Source organism: Halichoerus grypus, chromosome 5 (assembly GCF_964656455.1).
Source record: "Halichoerus grypus chromosome 5, mHalGry1.hap1.1, whole genome shotgun sequence".
Lineage (NCBI taxonomy): Eukaryota > Metazoa > Chordata > Mammalia > Carnivora > Phocidae > Halichoerus > Halichoerus grypus.
Window position 1 is genome coordinate 46,467,725 of NC_135716.1, and position 19,514 is coordinate 46,487,238.

General features: G+C 37.4%; 1 protein-coding gene across 1 annotated transcript in view; it reads left to right on the forward strand.

The window, feature by feature from the left end:
- MMP16 (matrix metallopeptidase 16) overlaps window positions 1-19,514 on the forward strand; it is a 282,542-nt gene that overhangs the window by 192,867 nt on the left and 70,161 nt on the right. The window contains exons 5-6 of the mRNA XM_036101312.2: window positions 9,651-9,812; window positions 11,779-11,990. Coding sequence (XP_035957205.1) covers window positions 9,651-9,812; window positions 11,779-11,990 — 374 coding nt within the window. The remainder of the gene's footprint in view (window positions 1-9,650; window positions 9,813-11,778; window positions 11,991-19,514) is intronic.

Here is a 19,514-nt window from a genome sequence, read left to right on the forward strand (position 1 = left end):
GCCCCTGACTGAAACTTTTTGAACAGCCAGGGTTGTACTGAGGACATACATTTTATTTTACTTTTTTATTTTATTTTATTTTGCTTTATTTTAGGAAATACATTTTAAAATATTAAGTTTAGCATGACTTCAGGGGAGAAAAGAAGGAGTAACTACTGCTTCAGACTCCTGGAAAGAGGTCTTACACAGCAGCTGCCCTCTGGTGCACATTCGGAAGCCTTGAGGAGGTGTTTAGAGTGGAGGAAAAGAGAAATCCATTTCCTCAGCACACTCAGTTTGGGGCTGTGGGCCAAGACTGTATGGAGGGCTTAAATCGATTCCTGCCACTCGCTGGGTAACTCTGGCCCCACACAGTCTGTGGGAGTCTTCATTTCCTAATCTGTAAAACAGTGAGAACCAGAAAATTTAGCTACTATGGTGAGACATAGATAAGGTAATCCATGTAAAGGACGTCTGGTATTTCTTGCTGTTGCTTTTAGAACACTCTATAAAAGCATCTCATTTGCTTTCTTTTAGTCTCAGGGCATCATTAATGGTACTGTGTACAACCAAACAGTTTAAAGCATATGTGAGAGTAAATGAGAGCTGTCATTCAAGAAAACTCAATATAATTGATCTGACACACATCAGTGCCATTTGTAACTGTAACTTCATTGCATTATATTTGCCCATCTGTGATGACTGCAATAATAAACTGTTTTCCTAGTCAAACCATGTCTGACTTGATTGGGAGAAAGCAGTTAGAGGAGGAGCCCGGGGGTCGTTCTGAAGTTTGAGGCCCTTGGGGAACACCCAAGTCAGGGGAAGTGTTGAGGACAGGAACAGTGGGCAGGGGGGAGGCAAGAGAAGGGCTCCAAGCCTTTGAGGAACTGGAGACTTGATGGAAGAGTAAAAGCGGCAGAGAGAGATGTGAGAAAATCTGCCCCAAATCAGCTTCTGGCAGCTTCTATCTTGCAGAGCACAGCTGTGACCTCACTCCTGTCTGAAGCTGGGCAGCCAGGATGTAAAATACAGCCCAACCCTCTCCTGCATGGGCTGCCTGGCCGAGCAAGTTCCACAGCCTTTGAGAGCGTGATTGGAAAAGGACAGGAAGCAAGTACAGGTCATGAAGTTTCAATGACAAGTTCAATGACATAATTCTGATTCATAATAGGTGCTCAATAAAAACTATTTCAGTCTTGTCCTTTTTTCACCCTATCAGAGTTTTCTGGCTGTCTGGCAGGGAGCACAAGTTTTGCCGGCCACCAAGGGAATGGCCTTCTCTTCAGGGATGTGCAAAGAAAGTAGAAGTTAGTATAGGTGCAACCAAGGTATCAGGCTTTACACATTTGAAAGAACATCTGAGGGGCATCTGGGTGGCTCAGTCGGTTGAGGGGTGAGCATCTGCCTTCGGCTCAGGTCATGATCCCAGAGTCCTGGGATCGAGCCCCGCATTGGGCTCCCTGCTCAGCGGGGAGTCTGCTTCTCCCTCTGCCTCTCCTTTCCCCCACCATAGCGCCACCCCGGCTTGTGCTCTCTCGCTCACTCTCTCTCTCTCACATAAATAAAACCTTAAAGAAAAGAAAAGAAAAGGAGAGAAGGATGGAAGGAAGGATGGCAGGAAGGAAGGAAGGAAAAGGAAGGAAGGAAGGAAGAACAGTTAAGGCAGGGAAATAGCTGATTATTTCCATCTCTGGAAATTTTCAGTCACAGACTTTCTCTCAGACTTAGGGTTACTGCCAAATCTTTTGGTTTCTGTAGAGATATAGCTGGACTGAACAATATTTAACGCCCATCTTCATCTCGGGATTATTGTAGAAGTACTCAGATGCTTCAGAGTAGCCTGGGGAGCTGGAGAAGGCTTCACAGAGGAGGTCATTTTGAGTTTTGTTTTAAAGGATTAATGAGATTTTTACAAGACTAAGAGACAAGCAATAAGATATAAGGAAAAAAATGTTGAGTTTCAGAAGACAATGTAGAGAACCATACCATCTTTACAAAGCTATGAGGTATTTAAACATACATATTTGATAAAAATATCAAATAGAAGCAAGGTAATGAGAAATGAAAAACTCAGGTTAGTGATTACCCACGGAGGAAGCGGGACAGCCAAAGGTATAAGATGAGAGAGAAACCAGAGAGAGGTTCAATGGTGCTGGTGATATTCTAGTGTTTGCTCGGGTCGGTAGGATTATAAATGTTAGAAATATTTATAACAGGGGCGCCTGGGTGGCTCAAATGGTTGGGCGTCTGCCTTCGGCTTGGGTCGTGATCTCAGGGTCCTGGGATCGAGCCCCACATCGGGCTCCCTGCTTGGCGGAGAGCCTCCTTCTCCCTCTACCTCTGCTGTTCCCCCTGCTTGTGCTCTCTCGCTCTCTCTGTCAAATAAATAAATAAAATCTTTAAAAAAAAAAAAGAAATATTTATAACAGCTTTTTATGTATGAAATATTATATAGTCATTTTTAACATTCAGAATATGTTGTCAGCAGAGGGAATAGCATATGAAAATGCATGGAGGGATGAAACAGCTTGGAATAAAATATAAAGACATAATTATGACAAGAAAATTCTAAATAATGCATTATCTTTCATAATATACAGTTCAGTGTTCTGAAATTGTATTGGAGTATACAAAGGAAAGAAGATTAGAGATACAATTGAAAGCAACCAACTCAAAACTCAAAATCTTACAAAAGGAGCAAGTACTATTTCTGTATTGAGAATCAGGAGGCTGATTTATCCTTTGTTGCCTGCGTGGTGATAAGATCAAGGCATATTACAATTAAGAATTTCAAATAATGTGAATTAATGATAAGTTACAGAAGCAGTTATTATTTTCATCATTAGGAAAGAGGTCTGGTGCATTTTAATTGTCTAAACCTCATCATATGCCAACAACTTTTGTTCCTAGTGGAATTCAAATCACAGGGTGGTACTTTATTTAACAACTTACCCTTTTAAACTATTGTGAAGCTGCAAGTAAGGTTTAATTATATTATTGCCAATCATCTGAAGAATGGTAATTACTTGGAGCTCTTGGCCAGTTTTTCTGATTAAAAGTGCTATGGCGTGCTGAACAGGTCATAGGTTCACATCCTGATCCTATTAATTTTCTTCTTCCTTTGACAAGGAATGACTCCACCCTTAGAAGAAGTGCTTAGGAAAAATTTGATTGATCTGAAGAGAACAGATACATGAAATGAAATAACTTCTGCTGTTGTTACTACTTTGTTTTCCTTGTTGGTTTTTTGTATTTCTCTCTTTAAGGAAAGAAAAAAGAAAAGAAAGAAATTGTGACTCAAAGACTATTTTTCCTGTGAGAGATTTGAAGTGCTTTTAATAATTCAACAAAGTTAGCAGGGTTGACGCATGACTAAAAGCAATATTTATCTGCCAGAGAGTGAGAGGATGAGTTCCTACATATTTATTCCAGAACAAGGTTCAGGGTACCTTATTCTGGGGAAGGGGACATGATATACAAGGAGGAATGGTATAAAGGTTGGATTTTTTTTCCTTTTGAAGGATAAAAACAAAACATAATCCCTGTAAGGCTACATTGGGACTTTCTGACTAAGAAATTATATCTGTTTTGCCACAAGAAGGCCAAGAGTGTCTAAAGGTATTTTCTGAATCAGCGCTATCTTGCTGTGCTGGATTGTCACCCTAGCTCTTCCTGGGAAACCCAAGTGCCAACTGCTGTTCTTGGTTCAGCTGCCTTGGTTTCTGTTGGTCCTTTGGCTGCTTGCTAGATCTTTGTTTTGTCATTAGGTCTGCTCCTGGTGAAAAATTTCTTCCACTTTCTGCCCACTGATAATACATTCCAGCCAAACTTTACCCATATTTTCTGGGTGTGGGTGTGGCCAGAGGCAGAACATACACCTGTCCTTCTGCCACTTTCCGTGTCACTTGCGGTTGCCACGTCTCATCAGCATCAGGTGTATATCTTAACAATGGTGTCTCTGCTTTGAACTCACAAAGGTGTTCACTTTGAGTTGGTGTTAGATGTGTGGCATCTAAAAATGCCTGCAGCAACTTTCCTTCCCCACCCGCTCTCCCCTGAGATTACCCTCTGACACACAATCCTTAGAGGTCTTCTTGTTTACATACTTGCAAACACTCTCATAATCCCCACATCTCTTCATAAATAACTCCTTCCTTCCTTCTGTTTTTTTAGCTCTGCCTGTGACTAGACCATGGGGCCCAGATGGTCCCCAATAGCCATGTTTCATCGGTTTTCACTCCAAGGGGCATCCTTAAAGAACGGTTTCCTGTTTTCAGTAAGCCTGAACTTCTGTCTTTTGATTTTCTACTGCCTGACTTTTTTACCGTTCCCTCACATCCCTTGCTCCCTCCAGGTACTTTAATTCCTCCTCCATAATAGTTAATAAAATCAGGCCTGTTCTGCGTTCCCTAGCAATCTCCTCTACTGTGTCCTCTTTTCTTTAGCTGTGAGCACAAGTATTTGCTGACATTTATTCAGCAATGAGTCGCTGACAGGGTTGGGTACCTTAGTTCCATTGTCTGAACCATATAAGAATAGCGGCCTCCTCAGTCTTCTCTTATCTCATCTCATTCTCTTTCCATTCTAATTCTTGGCATGATGTCACAAAACAGATTTGGGGGGGAGGGGAGGAGAATAGGGAGAGGTAGGTAAAAGGCTATAAACTTGCAGTCATAAGATGAGTAAGGTCTGAGGATCATTTAATGTATAACATGGTGATTATAGCTGATAACATTCTTGGATGATTGAAGTTTGATAAGAGAGGAGAAGTCAAATGTTCCCACTAGAAAGAAAAAAAGGAAGTTAAATATGTGAGGTGATGTATATGTTAATTAACTCAGTGGGGAGGAATCCTTTCAAAATGTGTACATATATCAAATCACCATGATGTATACTTTAAATATCTTACAATTTTTTTTTTCAGTTATACCTCAGTATAGCTAGGGAAAATAAAGAAGAAAGTTCTGAGCCACATTTAAGTGAAAATAGCATTCTGTTCTTTACTACCCAGATTCAAATTAGTCCTCCAGTCCCTGGAAACTGATCCATTCGTCCAACTTACTTAAAGATTAGTCATCTACTATGTGCCAGGCAATGTTTTTGAACAGGAAACACAACATAAATGATGCACAATTTCAGTCTTTAAAGAATTCAAAATATATTGGGAAGACTTACCAAAAGATGATGACAATACAATGCAATTGCTATGATGGGGGGATGTGCAAGGGTCTGTGGGAGCCTAAAGCAGAGAGCCTTCGGGAACAGCACCCCTTGGGGAAATGACTTCATAGAGAAGGTAACATCTGAGCAGTCATATCAGGTCTGCTTGATGTGCTTCCAACATGGGGGCAGGGTACAGAGGGGGATTCCAGAAAGAAGACAGTTAATGCAGAGATCTTAAGGACAGAACAAGCACATTCTTCTATGACCGGAAAGAGGAAAATAAAGGGGGGGGGGGGCAGAGATAATGTTGGAAAGGAAGGATAAGGACTTATGTATGAAGGGTCTTGGTTATCTTTATGAGGAATGTGAAATTATTTTGTAGGTAGTGGAAAAGCAACAAAAATTGAAGCAAAGACAATTACAGGAAGTTGTCCTTGCAACCACTGTACATTTTTTCCCCTGTATCCCCTCTAATTTCATCCCCTGTCTTCTCTTAAGTCATGTTCTTAAATTCCTTTAAACATACTCAAGTAATAATAATCTCTTATATTTGATATATTGGAATCTGAGGTCTAGTTTGATTAGGACCCTTACCTCCATTCCTATTTATCACCATAGGAAGCACAGGAGAAGACACCCCTCTCCCCTGGGACTCTAATTCCCATAGGACTTCTGCATTGCTATCTGTCCCTCCATTTCCTTCCCTTCTCTATCTTCTGAAACTTTAGAGAAGTTTCAAGTCAATCATTAGCAAAATCCCCTTAATAATCAATTTATTTTGAGACTATTTCCTTTAGGTTCTTTTTTGTTACTAACACTGATCTCTCCATTGATTATACTCTTTCTCTTACATTCCTTCTGTTTTCTCCTTCTACCACAAGGGCTGGAGTCATGGTATACCTCCCGCCTTATTTCTTTTTAATGGTACTTCAAGATTATTCTCCTTTCCTCCTCCATAAAAACTTCAAGTTTTGACTGTGATTTTGTCAAACTGTTCCATCCACTGTCTCTCCTTGCTATAATCATCTACTAATTCTCAAGTCATTTTCCCTCCTTCTTTGATGATCTTATTTCCTGGTTCAATCCTACTCTCAACACTATTCTTGTTTTAATTCTCGGTGATCTTATTGTTGATGTAGAAAATTTTGCCAGTGTTCTGGGCTCTTAGATATTGAATCTCGTCTCCAATTTCATATTCCATCCCAACTCAGAGACTCACTTCCATGGGCATATCCTTGACATTGCTCTTACAAATCGCAATTTCGAATATCTACTGTGACTATCACTGAATATTTTTCTAGCTCATTCCTGCTAATATCATGACTAAAAACACAAAAACAAATAAAAACAAAAACCTTTGACCACTTCAGAATTTAAGAGTTGATCTTAAATTGACCTTATCACCCTCCTTCCTCATCCCATGCTATTCCTTCCTTCCTTACATGACACAAATACCATGGCAAAGTCAAAAATTACTCCCTTACATATACCCACAGCTCCTTTGTCTTTCCCTCTGCTTTTCACAGTTACCTAGAGATACCAAAAGTCTGGTGAGATCAATACTGCCACTTTGATATCTGCATCCACACCACCAAATATGGCTGAAGAAGGAAGACATAGCACATAATGAAGCCAATCTCACTTTAAATTCATGATTGTGAATGCTGCCTGACAATGATCTGATATTTCCCTAGTCCTCTCCTTACAACTGACCTATTCAAATATTTCATACATTCTTCTCTCATTTTCCTATTATTCTCTCAGTTGATGAATCTTCCTGTTTCACTAAGCAAATTAAAGCATTCAGAACTTAACACTCAAAAAAAGGAACTCTTGGTTTTGCTTCCTATCTCTCACCGCCACCAACACAAAAAGCAACAAAAACATGTTCGTCCTATGGTTTTCTCCATCTCAGTGAATGGCAACTTCATTCTTCTAGGTGTAGGGCCAGAAAACGTGGTGCTGTCTTTGATGGTTTTCTTTGCTCACATCTTGCATCTTGTCCTTTAAGAAACCCTGTGATTCTCCTTTCAGTATATGTGCTGCTGAAGCGAGCACTGTGATTCTCCTTTCAAAATATATCAAGAATGTTATGCTTCTGTCTACCTCATTACTTCCACTTTGGTCCAGGTGACCAGCATTTTTGCCTGAATTATTGCACTAACTTCAGAGATTGAATCATGCTGCTTCCCTTGTCCACTGTACTTGATTCTCGAGAGCAATCACCAGAGTGGTCCTGTTTGAAATATAAGTCGGATTATGTCCCTCCTCTACTCAAAAACTTAAAATTATCCCCACCTCAGTGAGACTAGAAGCCCAAACCATTACTATTATTTAAAATTCCATACATTTTTTCATCTCTGACTTCATCTTTTCTCTGCCTTACTATTTCTCCGTATCATATATCACTATGTAACATTCTGTATATTTTACTTTTCTATCTTGATTCTTTCCAGTACCATAAGGACAGGGATTTTCGTATGTTTTGTTCACTACTATATTGTGAAAGCCTAGATCAATGCCTAACTCATAGTAGGCATGTTTCACATGGCTACATTATCTAATCTGTTGTGCATGCTAATACTTTTATAGTTGTGTGATTTACTGCAGTAATTCAAAGGATGATCTCTAATCAGACTCAGAGAAGTTTGAATTTCATCTGCACCTTGCTACATGAATTTGCAAATTGCATTTAATGTCTCCAAGTCTTGTCTTCTCATTTTAAAAATAGACATAATAATAGTAACTGACTCAAAGGATAATTGTAAGAATTAAATGAGAAAATGCAGGTAAAATGTTCAAAATGTCCAGGGCAAAGCTAGCAAACTTTTAATAAATCTAGTTAATATTTTTTAATTAAAGCTAATACATATTATATTATTTTTCTTTTTGTGTCTTCATTTGCACATTTAAGTAATTTTATAAGAGGAGAAGATAAGCTCTTTGAGATTGGAAATGTTAACTTCTATTTCCTTTTAAACCCTTCCAATTTGTTTCACACCAGTATTTAATCAGTTATTCTTTGAGAGTCAGGCCCCTGAAGTGTTTTGAATGGCTCATTTTCAGTATGCTAAGGTCATATGATGAAGCAGCCCCATGGTTTCATCCATTTTTCTATGACAGACTACTCCAGAGTAGGAAAAAAATGTTATGTACTCACCTTTGTGTAAAAACAAGACAAGACAAAACAAAAACCTCTGAAGGGAATTACCACAGTGCATTATAAAAATGTTTGGAAGAGAGTTTTCCTAAAAATGACACTCAGGAAGTTCATTGAAATCATTTGCAATTCATCTATGCAAAACTTTACACTTTATGTTCAATCATTTTAAACTTTCCACTTAGGAACATAACCCTTAGAAGTCTAATAGTCTAAACTGTTGGATGCTCACATAGTTTAACTAAATTTTTAGAATTAACAAATACACATGTAAGACTGGCTCTTTTGCTCATGAGTTTAATTATGATGATCCAGAAGGGGGCAACATGTAGGGGTCATCAGCAGGGCTGTGACAGCACAAAGCTTCTCTGAGAGTCTGCACTAAATAGACTTCACTGTGCAAGTTTACCACAGGTGGGAGAGATTTTTTTTTCTTCCGTGAGAAACAGCCACTCTAAATAAATATATTTTGTTCAGATTGCGTATGAGTTGATTAGAATTTGTGTTCACAAAGCTAGGACTAGAATCCTGGTTATAACTGCTAGCCTATGACTTTTATTTTACACTTCCGTATTCCTATATTCTAGGCTAATTTAAAGAAAAGCCTTCATCTAGGAGTTAAAATAACCTTGAGTTCTAGTCACACCTCTGTAAATGCAAAGATTTGCTGTTCTTGACAAGACTTGTTCACCTTTATGCCTTAGTTTACTCACCTGTGTAAAAGTAGGGATTGTATCTGCCCGGTATTTTTTACTGCTTGTTAGCATTATGTGCGATGTAAAGATACTTAAAAGTATATTACGTACTTTCCAATCGGAAGGATATTTCAACAGCAGTAGTAGCAATTTCTTTTTTTTTTTTTTAAAGATTTTATTTATTTATTTGAGACAGAGAGAATGAGAGAGAGAGAGCACATGAGAGGGGGGAGGGTCAGAGGGAGAAGCAGGCTCCTTGCTGAGCAGGGAGCCCGATGCGGGACTCGATCCCGGGACTCCAGGATCATGACCTGAGCCAAAGGCAGTCGCTTAACTAACTGAGCCACCCAGGCGCCCAGTAGTAGCAATTTCTGATGCTCCTGCTCTTTCTTCAACTTTTAGTCTTTGTTCTTTCCATTCAGTTTCTAAATTTCTGTGACTACATTAACATCACCTCCCACCCCCCACCTTTTCAGAAATAGCACATTGGATTTTGCCAGTAGAAAATCCAATGATAAAATCACACTGATAGTGAAATAAAGAGCTCCTCCTATTTTTCTTGGGTGAAATTTTGATAACACCAAATTGTCCTTTCCAATTCTGTACTTGGATATTAGTTACAATAGCATCTTTTCTTCTCATTTTCACAGGAAATGACTTATTTCTTGTAGCAGTTCACGAACTGGGACATGCTCTGGGATTGGAGCATTCCAATGACCCCACTGCCATCATGGCCCCATTTTACCAGTACATGGAAACTGACAACTTCAAACTACCTAATGATGATTTGCAAGGCATCCAGAAAATTTATGGTAGGTTACCACTGTTTCTGTTTGGTTAACCCTACATTGAAGTCCAGAATTCCTGCTGTGTTTTCTTCTTTGAGATGGATGCTCTAAGTATATGAGAAAGATAAATACCGAGAAATAAGAAAAAAAATAGTCTGGCCTATTGGCAGAAGTCTTATATCAATCAAGTTTTGTTGGCAGTAGTCCAGATATCTTAATATACAGATTATAGTAAATCTACACACTGATAAATTTTTCTTACTGAGTTTAATTGAAACCTGCAGTTACAGCAAAGGTCTGACAAACTTTAGTATTTAAAATTCAGGTAAAAAAATATAATAAATGAATATAACCAATAAAAACAGTGAGAAATATAAGATCTTCTTATAAGATACTGAGATTTTGGTAAAAACTGACAAATTGACCCTCAGTTTATGATACTTGATGTTAGACAGTTACGGGATAAATCCCTTTTGAGGTTGCAGAACATACTCTTGTGTAATGGCTATAATAAAATGACCTCAAAAGCGTGTAATTATTGACTAAGTGAAAGTTAACAAACATGGAAGTGGAAGTTAACAAATGGCAAAGTTTACTTACACCTGATTCAAAATAAATTCCTAATATACTGAGATCATTTTTATTTATGGGGTTCAGTCAGTGAATACAAATTAAGACAAAAGGGAGAAAGACTATAATCCTAACTCCGTCAACAGAACCACTGACCTTTATAAAGACATTTATTTCACACATAATTGTTAAGAACTTGACATTTATAATTTATATATGGAGAGTATGCTTTACTAAATTAATGAAGTGATGCTTTCATTTTACAATACAAAGGCAAATGTGTGTTATCTGTATGTTAATATCCAGTATCTAGAAGGTGTCATTTGCATTTTTAAATAGCATAGTTTAAGTTCACTAATTTGTTTTGCATTCATTAGTTTTTCAATTTCAGTATCTCAGTGGTAACCATTCTCTCAGGGTCAAAATAGGGTTTGGAGAAAAAAAAAAAAGTCAGCTTTTGTGCTGCTCTTTATTTTGGGGATACTGAGAAAAGGGAAATGTCTCAGACTCAAAACTAAGTAGCACATGTGTCGAACGTGCTAGCCTGTGCCTAATTTGTGCCATCAGAAATTCCTCCTAAGTGGTTAACTGAGGTTAGGGAAGGCCCTTTCTCATGACCTCATGAATTAGTAGTCTAGACTGAAGGTCTGCAAAAGGATATTCTTTCCGTATCTAAATATTAAGTGCGAACAGCTCTGTATTTCTTTTTAAAAACATAAATTCCTTGAGGAATGATGCTTTACATCTGTACCAAATTATATATGTAAACTTTGGCTTAATTTAGAAACCTCTTTTTAGAAATACTTCTTCACATTAATATTTTACTAGTGGCGTTTTAATCAATAGGTGTTTCAGATTCAGTATTCAAATGAAACACTCATCTGGCAATTTGTCAAAACATGTCATTAGAAGAAAATAATGAAAGTCAGGAAAAGGTTATAAATACAGTTGGAGACACAGGATAGAATAAACTTTGATTCGTTAATGTTTATCCTTTAGAACTATTTGCATAGAATCATTGTCTATCAAACCTAGGATTAACTTTGGTGGAGCTTACATGCATGGTTCCAGTATTCATCTTCATTTATGTATTATTTATACACCACCTACTTCCAAAAAAGATTTGAAAGCAGCTTTTCCAATAAGGACTCTGGCGAAGCTATAAAAAAATATCATTAAAAATTAACAAAGAAAGTTCAGTGAATTGGATTCAGAACTTAGCATGATAAGGACTTTCTGAGAGACTTGGCAGTGGTGTGTTGGGTACGGTGGTTTGTTTTTTCAGAAAACATACAATCTTAAAGACTTCTTAGCTCACTTAATCTGTGCCCTCCCCTCATGAGTGATTGTCCTTGGCAGCAGACTGTCCAGCACTATTCCAGTGTTAAGTGAGCCAAGTGCTTTCCTCATATTTTCAAAGGTCCACCTGACAAGATTCCTCCACCGACAAGACCTCTACCGACAGTGCCCCCACACCGCTCCGTTCCTCCAGCCGACCCACGCAAGAATGACAGGCCCAAACCTCCTCGGCCTCCCACTGGCAGACCTTCCTATCCTGGAGCCAAACCCAACATCTGCGATGGGAACTTTAACACTCTAGCTATTCTTCGCCGGGAGATGTTTGTTTTCAAGGTAGGAGGCTGTGATTTTTTTTTTTTTTTTAACGGTAGATCAAGTGTCTACGGTGTCGCTTTAGAAAACAAGTTCTCATTCATTCTCACACTACCTTCCCAGACCTCTCACAGTTAGAAGTTTCAAAAAAGCATCTTAAAAAATAAACGCACAAATGGGCTTAAATGTCTAGCAGAAGATTGCTGTAACATTCTATTTGAGGAATGCATTTATGTCAGCAGAAGCTAAAATGCCTAGAAATGTGAGGGTAAGAAAATGCTGCATGTTACGAACAGATAAAAAAGCATAATTGAAATCATGAATAGGAACTAATAGGGATGATTTGCTTGGGAGCTTAGCCACTTCAGGCGCGCTAGAGCTATTCTATCTTTGATTTGCACATCTTTATGAGATCCCTATGATTTCACTTGACAATTAAAGCATTGTTTTTTAGAAGTAGTAGTGATCATTTTGTTTGGGGTCTACTGGCAGGAATTTGAGTTAATATGAAACCATCATTTTGATTTTACAAAAGTGTATGTCGTTTTCTTTAGTCAGGCATTTATATATACCTGATTTATATTATTTTTTAAGAAGGTTACAAGTAAAACTAATATTACATTTTGCTAAGTGTGCCTTTTAATGTCATTGGGTTCTCAGACAATAACAAGCAGTGTATGAAAGTAAGTTACATAATGAACTTACAAAGTAAGTTTAATCTAATGTTGAAAGGTGAATATAGTGTAATAGTGAAAAATATTTTCTCCCTCAATATTGTAAACTGATCTGAAAAACTGATGAGAAAATATAAGTGTTATGTTGGCATTAGCATATTAAAATAACCACATCTTAGCAATACCATCCATTTAAAAAGAAAATAATGTGCTCTCTTTTTGGGTAGACGTGAATCAATAAATAATGAAATATTGTCCTACTTATACAGAATTTCCTATCTACCAGAGGCTACACTTTAAAAATATAGATTTCATGTAATTTTTAATAGACAAAGTACTCTATTTCCTTTATTGGAAAATAAGATTTGGATTTGATATAATATGCATAAGAGCATCATACTTTCCAGGAAAAATCGATGCTTTCGTTCAAACACATGAATAGATTTTTGAATTCTGTAAGTGCTCTGCAATGCTTAATTAGATATCTTCCATTCAATTTAAGTAGATTAATAAATTTAGATTCAAGGAGTAAAAAATAAAAGCTCTCTCTCTCTCTTCTCTCCTTCTCTTTATATATAGCCTCTCATTGTGGCTCAGCCTGCAGCAACTAGTTGAAATGAAAACAAAATGCAGTCATTTGTGTATTCTACAAGACACCAAATGACATTTGAAGGATTTTGTTTTCTCCGTTTTGGCCAAATTCCAACATCCCAGCTTTATAGCTTGATATCATAGTCATATCAACAAGGTGATAAACTTATCTGAGAATATGATGTGAAATGGACTCTGGGTACATCCTTTCCATCCTTCCTATCTGTCTAACTAGATGGCCGATCTCAGAAAAGACTGATATCTTCAAGTGTAACAATCATTTTCACCAGCCATTCTGCTCTGCACACTGGGAGTGTTCTTGATTGACAAAATGAGGTCTTGTGATCACTGGTTCCTGGAATCAGGAATGTATAAAAAGCACATAGGCCAACTCTCAAGTAGAATACAGTAGCCACTATTATTAATATCAGAACAGGTATATGAAAAATACGAGTAAGGTCTGCTTCTCTAACCTCTCATGTTACCTTGGCTTCCTTAATCAAAACTCTATAGGAGAGGGGCGCCTGGGTGGCTCAGTCATTGGGCGTCTGCCTTCGGCTCAGGTCATGATCCCAGTGTCCTGGGATCGAGTCCCACATCGGGCTCCCTGCTCAGCAGGAAACCTGCTTCTCTCTCTCCCTCTCCCACTCCCCCTGCTTGTGTTCCCTCTCTCACTGTGTCTCTCTCTGTCAAAAAAATAAATAAAAAATCTTAAAAAAAAAAAAAAAAACTCTATAGGAGAGAGTTCCGAAACTCTATCTGAATAATTTCTTTTTTCCACTGGTCCCTGCCCTCTTTCTAAGAATGATTAGTGTTGAGGATATCTTCTGATAGGCATTGCATTCTTTTTAACCTCCACTTACTTGATGGATTTTGTGTGACATGACTTGATAATTTTCATACTCATCTCCTCTTCCGTAGAAAGCCCAGGGCAGTTTACTAGGCACCAGGGATGTAGAATAGAAGGTAGCGCCCCTGTCTTTATGGAGCTCATATTCCAGGAGTGAAGACAAACATGAACCTAAGTACTTTCAAGATGTAGGAGTAAAAAGTACAACATGGACATGAAGAGAACGTACTGAAGTCTAGTTGAATAGTTCAAGAAAACTTGACTGAGAAAAAGCTTATGCTGAATTTTGAGAGAAAAATTTCTTAGGCACATTAAAGAAATTGGTATTTGGTGTACTAAAAAGTTGGTGTATTGAGGGAGAAAAAATAGATATATTAACTCTAGTGCAAAGTGACAAATTATATAAATTGGAAATAAACAAGAAAGCATGATTGAGTGATACCTGCTCTTAATTAATAGCTACTATGGATTGAGTAACTAATATGTCCCTAAATGTATCTGGGCACTTTACATCCATAATCTCTAAATCTGATAATAACTCTGCAAGATGCACAGAATTCTCTATTTTACAAATGAGAAAACTGAGAATCAGAAAAGTTAAGTAGTCAGTCTGAGTTACAAGGTTTGTAAGTAGTAGTCAGTAGATGAACGCAGGTCTACTTGATTCTAAAATCTATGTTTTTCCCACTAAGCTTTGCTACCTGAAAGAGTAAGGGAAAGTTCAAATGAAAGGTGGTAGGCTTTAAACTATATCTTAAAATAATAAATATGCAAGAAATATTTATTGAGCTCCTACTGTGAGATGCTGTTTTAGGCACCGGCCATGTGTTAGTAAACAAAACAGCTAGACCCTGGCTTCTTGGAGCTTACATTCTAGCTTTCAAAGTGTTTCACACAGAGGTTCTCCATGGGTCACTGAACTATGTGGGAAAGCATCCACAAATTCTGTTTTCCTTCGGTAATAACTGCTGGCCCACTAAGTTATCCCTTTATACCTAAATAGACTAGACTAACTTTACCTCAAATTAATGTCATTTCCCCATATGTGTTCTACTTGCCTGAAATTACTCTCTGCCAGTCTCTCTTGTGCATGCCTGCCTTTTAAATTTTCTTTTAATATACTCATCATTAGTTTCATAGTTTGCTCCTTATCAACTATTCCTTCAAGTATATTTTAGGATCACCCACTCTTTGATCTCACTTTTACTAATGTAACTTGATTCTCTACTTTTCTTCACTACAGATTCTCTACACAAATTAGAAACCTCTTTATCTCCTCAACCCTTACCCACCCAACACTCATTTCACTGTGGTTTTAATATCTGGGGCTTCCTTGCAAGCCTCTGCTTATCTAAAACTTCCCTCCTCAATGCCTTCCACATGTCCCAACCTCTCTGACTATTCTTCAACCCCATATCTCTTTCTAGTGATTTCTGTATTTATTCTCTACATTCAATTAGCGTATTTTAAATTTCTATCTTCTCTATTTCTCATGGTAGTACATTCCTTAACTAGATTATAAACTTCGTCAAAGCAGGGATTGGTTCATATGGGCTTCATAATGCTCAAGCTAATGAATAAGGATCTCAATATAAGAATTATCTAATGAAAATAGAGCTACTATTGTGTTTATACAACAGTAATCAACCAATATGACGTTGCTGAAAATACTTCATTCTGCTAGTTTGTTATTCCTTGCCCAAAGATTTCCGTATGCTTTACTTAAAATCCGTATGTATGTTTTTACTTAAATTCTGAAATCTAAGTAAAAGGTAATATCATCAGATAATTTGTTTTCTTATTAGAAAGGAACTTTTCTTTAGAATGGTAGTTGTTGCTTTTAGGAGCAAAATTCCTCTTCAGAGATTTGATTTACATTGAGCTTTGCAGACACTCATTTATTTGAAGTGAGTTCACCTGGACATGTATCTAAATGGAAATACAACAAGCACTACATATATATAATGTACAACATATATTTTAATTATATATATGTGTGTGTGTGTATATATATTTCTGTCCCATCCTATAGATAAAATCCTGAATATATTCACATGAGAAAGTTAAGCCTTCCATGCAGCTTCATAATCTTTGGGGAACATAAACCACCTAAAGCAAGAAAATGAAAATCAAAACAAAATGCCAGGGAACAGAGGAATAAAATAGTGATACAAGAGAAGCTTTGTCCTTCCTCAAAAGAGGTGATTTTTAAGAGTGTTCCCTGCAGAGTTTATACTGTGTATATCACAGGAGGTTGCTGTTGTGACCAAGCTGACAAAAGGAAAATCTGACTGTTCAAATGAAGACTCAAAGTGCTTTGGGACTACAAGATAAAAACATGGACTATTTAGCTATTTTGTGGTGTAAAAGAAAGTGGAATTAGCCAAACTTGTATAGGATATGTTTCAGCACACAATATTTTGTTATATGGGAAAGAATGCAGTAGTAACTCTTCTTCCTGAAATTGAAGATAGGAAGAAAAACTGTATCCACACCTGCAGTTCTTTTAGCATGTGCAGACACATGTGTGTGCATGCACACACGCTCACACACACACACACGCACACAAGGTTTCACCTGGCAACTGACCAGTTCTTTAAATCAAGGGGAAAGGGGAACAAACAAAGGCCAGTGCTTTACAGTAGAGCTAGAAAGGATAGTGTTAAAAGGCACTTTTACACTGTTTCGTGGAACAGCATTCACGGAAGTACAGTAAAGTGTCTTTCCAATTAGTAGAGAAGAAGGCTTAAGGCTCTGAGTAAGGAAAGCATTTCATTGTATACCAAGAAAACCACAAAAAAACAAAAACAAGAAAGCAAACCCAACACAGAAATCACTTGGTTCTTTTTTCTTTATCAAATTCTTGTCTATTCATGTTTATTCATCACAAAACTATGTGTTCTTAAATATGACCATCTTCACTTATGACTACCTACTTAATTCTACTGAAGAATCATAGTTCCTTTTATTTCCACAGAAACAGATCTGTCCAGGTTCTGCCCTTATTAATACGAGCTTAACTTCCATTCAAAGTACAATGTCTCATTAGCCAAGCCTAGTAAGTACAGGGTATGACCCAATTTCATTTGCAAGATGCTGATTTTGTTTCATAAAAGAAGAGATTTTATATGAGAGACAGAGAGAGAGAGAATGAGAGAGGTTCAAGGGGTGGGGAAATGAGGAGACATTGCACAAAGGGTAAAACTTTCAGTTATAAGTCCTGGAGACCTAATATACAGCATGGTGACTATAGTTAATAATAATGTATAGTTTACTTGAAATTTGCTAAAGTAGAGCTCAGTTGTTCTCACCATAAAAAAAAAAAAATAGGTAACTATGTGAGGTGATGGATAATTAGTTTGATTGTGGTAATCATTTCACAATGTATACTTATAAGAAATCATTAATTTGTATACCTTAAATATACACCATTTTTATTTGTCAATAGACCTCAATAAAGTTGGGGCAAAAAGCCAAGGTTCTTTCAGTTGCCCACAAAGCTGCATGATCACTACATTTTGCTTTACCTCTCTGATCTCACCTCCTCTTTCCTTGCTCATTTTTACTCACTCAGTGCCAGCCACCGTTGTCTCCCTGCTGTGTTTGAACTTGCCAGGCACTCCTGGCTTTGCAGGTCTTCCCTGTCAAATACCAAATATTCGTGTATCTTCCAGATTTCTGTGGCTGTTTGTAAAGCAGCAGAAGGCTATCTCCAATCTCTATTCCTGTGCAGTCTGCTTCTACATAGGTCTGCATGGGGCTAGATATATGAAAGGAAACAACAATATTTGTAGAAATAGAGTTTTTGTAGAATAGAGTTTATTGTGGGTTATATAAACTTTGTGCCATTTTTGTGACTCTAAAGACTAGATTTGCCATTTACAATTGGAAGAATTCTCTCCCAGCTCTTAATGTAATGATGTCATTCATTCTTGTTGCATACTTGTATGTCCTTGTTTACATCAGTATAGGATGATGCTTAAAGTTTTAGACATTAGAGATAGACTTGGAGTCAGATCCCATTTGTCATAGGCTCCACACAAGGAGCCTACTCCTGTATTTACTGCTGGATTGCGCCATGCCATGAACATAGCAGACAATAAATATCCTTAAAAATATCTCTGAGCTTATTTTCCTTATCTGTATAATGGCTAACAAATTCCGTCATAGGTACATAGTAAGCCTCAGGAAATGGTGGCTTTTTTGTAGCAAGACAGACTTGGCATTTGGAATTACTCATTATATTCAGTAACTCAAATTCCCATGCTGTTTGAAATTATTTTTTAAAATAACTTTTAGCTGAGTAAAGATCACAGAAAATGGCTCTAATTTGTATTTTTAAGGGAAAGGAATGGAGTGGTTTGTGATTGTTGTTCATATCACTTTATTCAATGAAATAATTAAAAGTATTCTGTTGTCAGATGGGGGTGCGTGGGTGGTTCAGTCAGTTAAGCGTCTGATTGTTGGTTTCGGCTCGGGTCATGATCTCATGGGTCGTGGGATGGAGCTGGTCTGGGTCCTGCTCCCAGACCCCCAAGAGGAGTCTGCTTGAACATTCTCTCCCTCTGCCCCTTCCCCCACTCGTGCGCTCTCTCTCTCTCTCTCTCTCTCTCTCAAATAATTTAATCTTAAAAATATATATATATTCTGTTGTCAGAGAATCCAAAAAGTGTTTAAAAAAGAAATACTTAGAGAAATTACACAACAGAGGGTAATCTAAAATTACTCTGAGTCATAGTTTAATTCTGTACTGCCGGGAAGTATTAACTGATATTAATAGTATGTTGTAATTGGGGCTAGATTCACATTAGGCCAAAGGGAGCTATCAACAAGACACTGCAAGCAGAGTATTAATTAAATTTCCTTGTAGTACAAAATCACAGTCTTTCAAATATTTTAGGTAAGTAAACATTTTAGGAAGCAACTGGAATTATGTGTAATACTGAATTTTAATGTCAATATTAATTGATTTTCAAAATATTTGTATTCCCTATGGCTTAAGATTTACTCCTTGAAATATTTAAATTCTTTACTGACATTTCCTGACCATTGGGGCAAGTGTCTTAAGTATTCAGAAGAATGGATTCACAGTCACCTATATTTCCAGTCTTCTCTCTGGTTACCTTTTTTATAGGTGACTTCAAACATTTTAAGCATATATTTGGATACTTGCTTTGGATTCAGTAAAACTGTTTTTATTAATAATATAAAATAGAACATTTAATATATGCTTACAAATAGACCCATAAATACAGAGAGGAGGGGGTAGGGGAATGGGCAAAATGAGTGAAGGGGAGTGGGAGATACAGGTGTCCAATTACAGAATGAATAAGTCACAGGGATGAAAGTACAACAGAGGGAATAGAGTCAATGGTATTGTATTAGCAGTGTGTAGTGACAGATGGTAGCTACATTTGCAGTGAGGGCAGC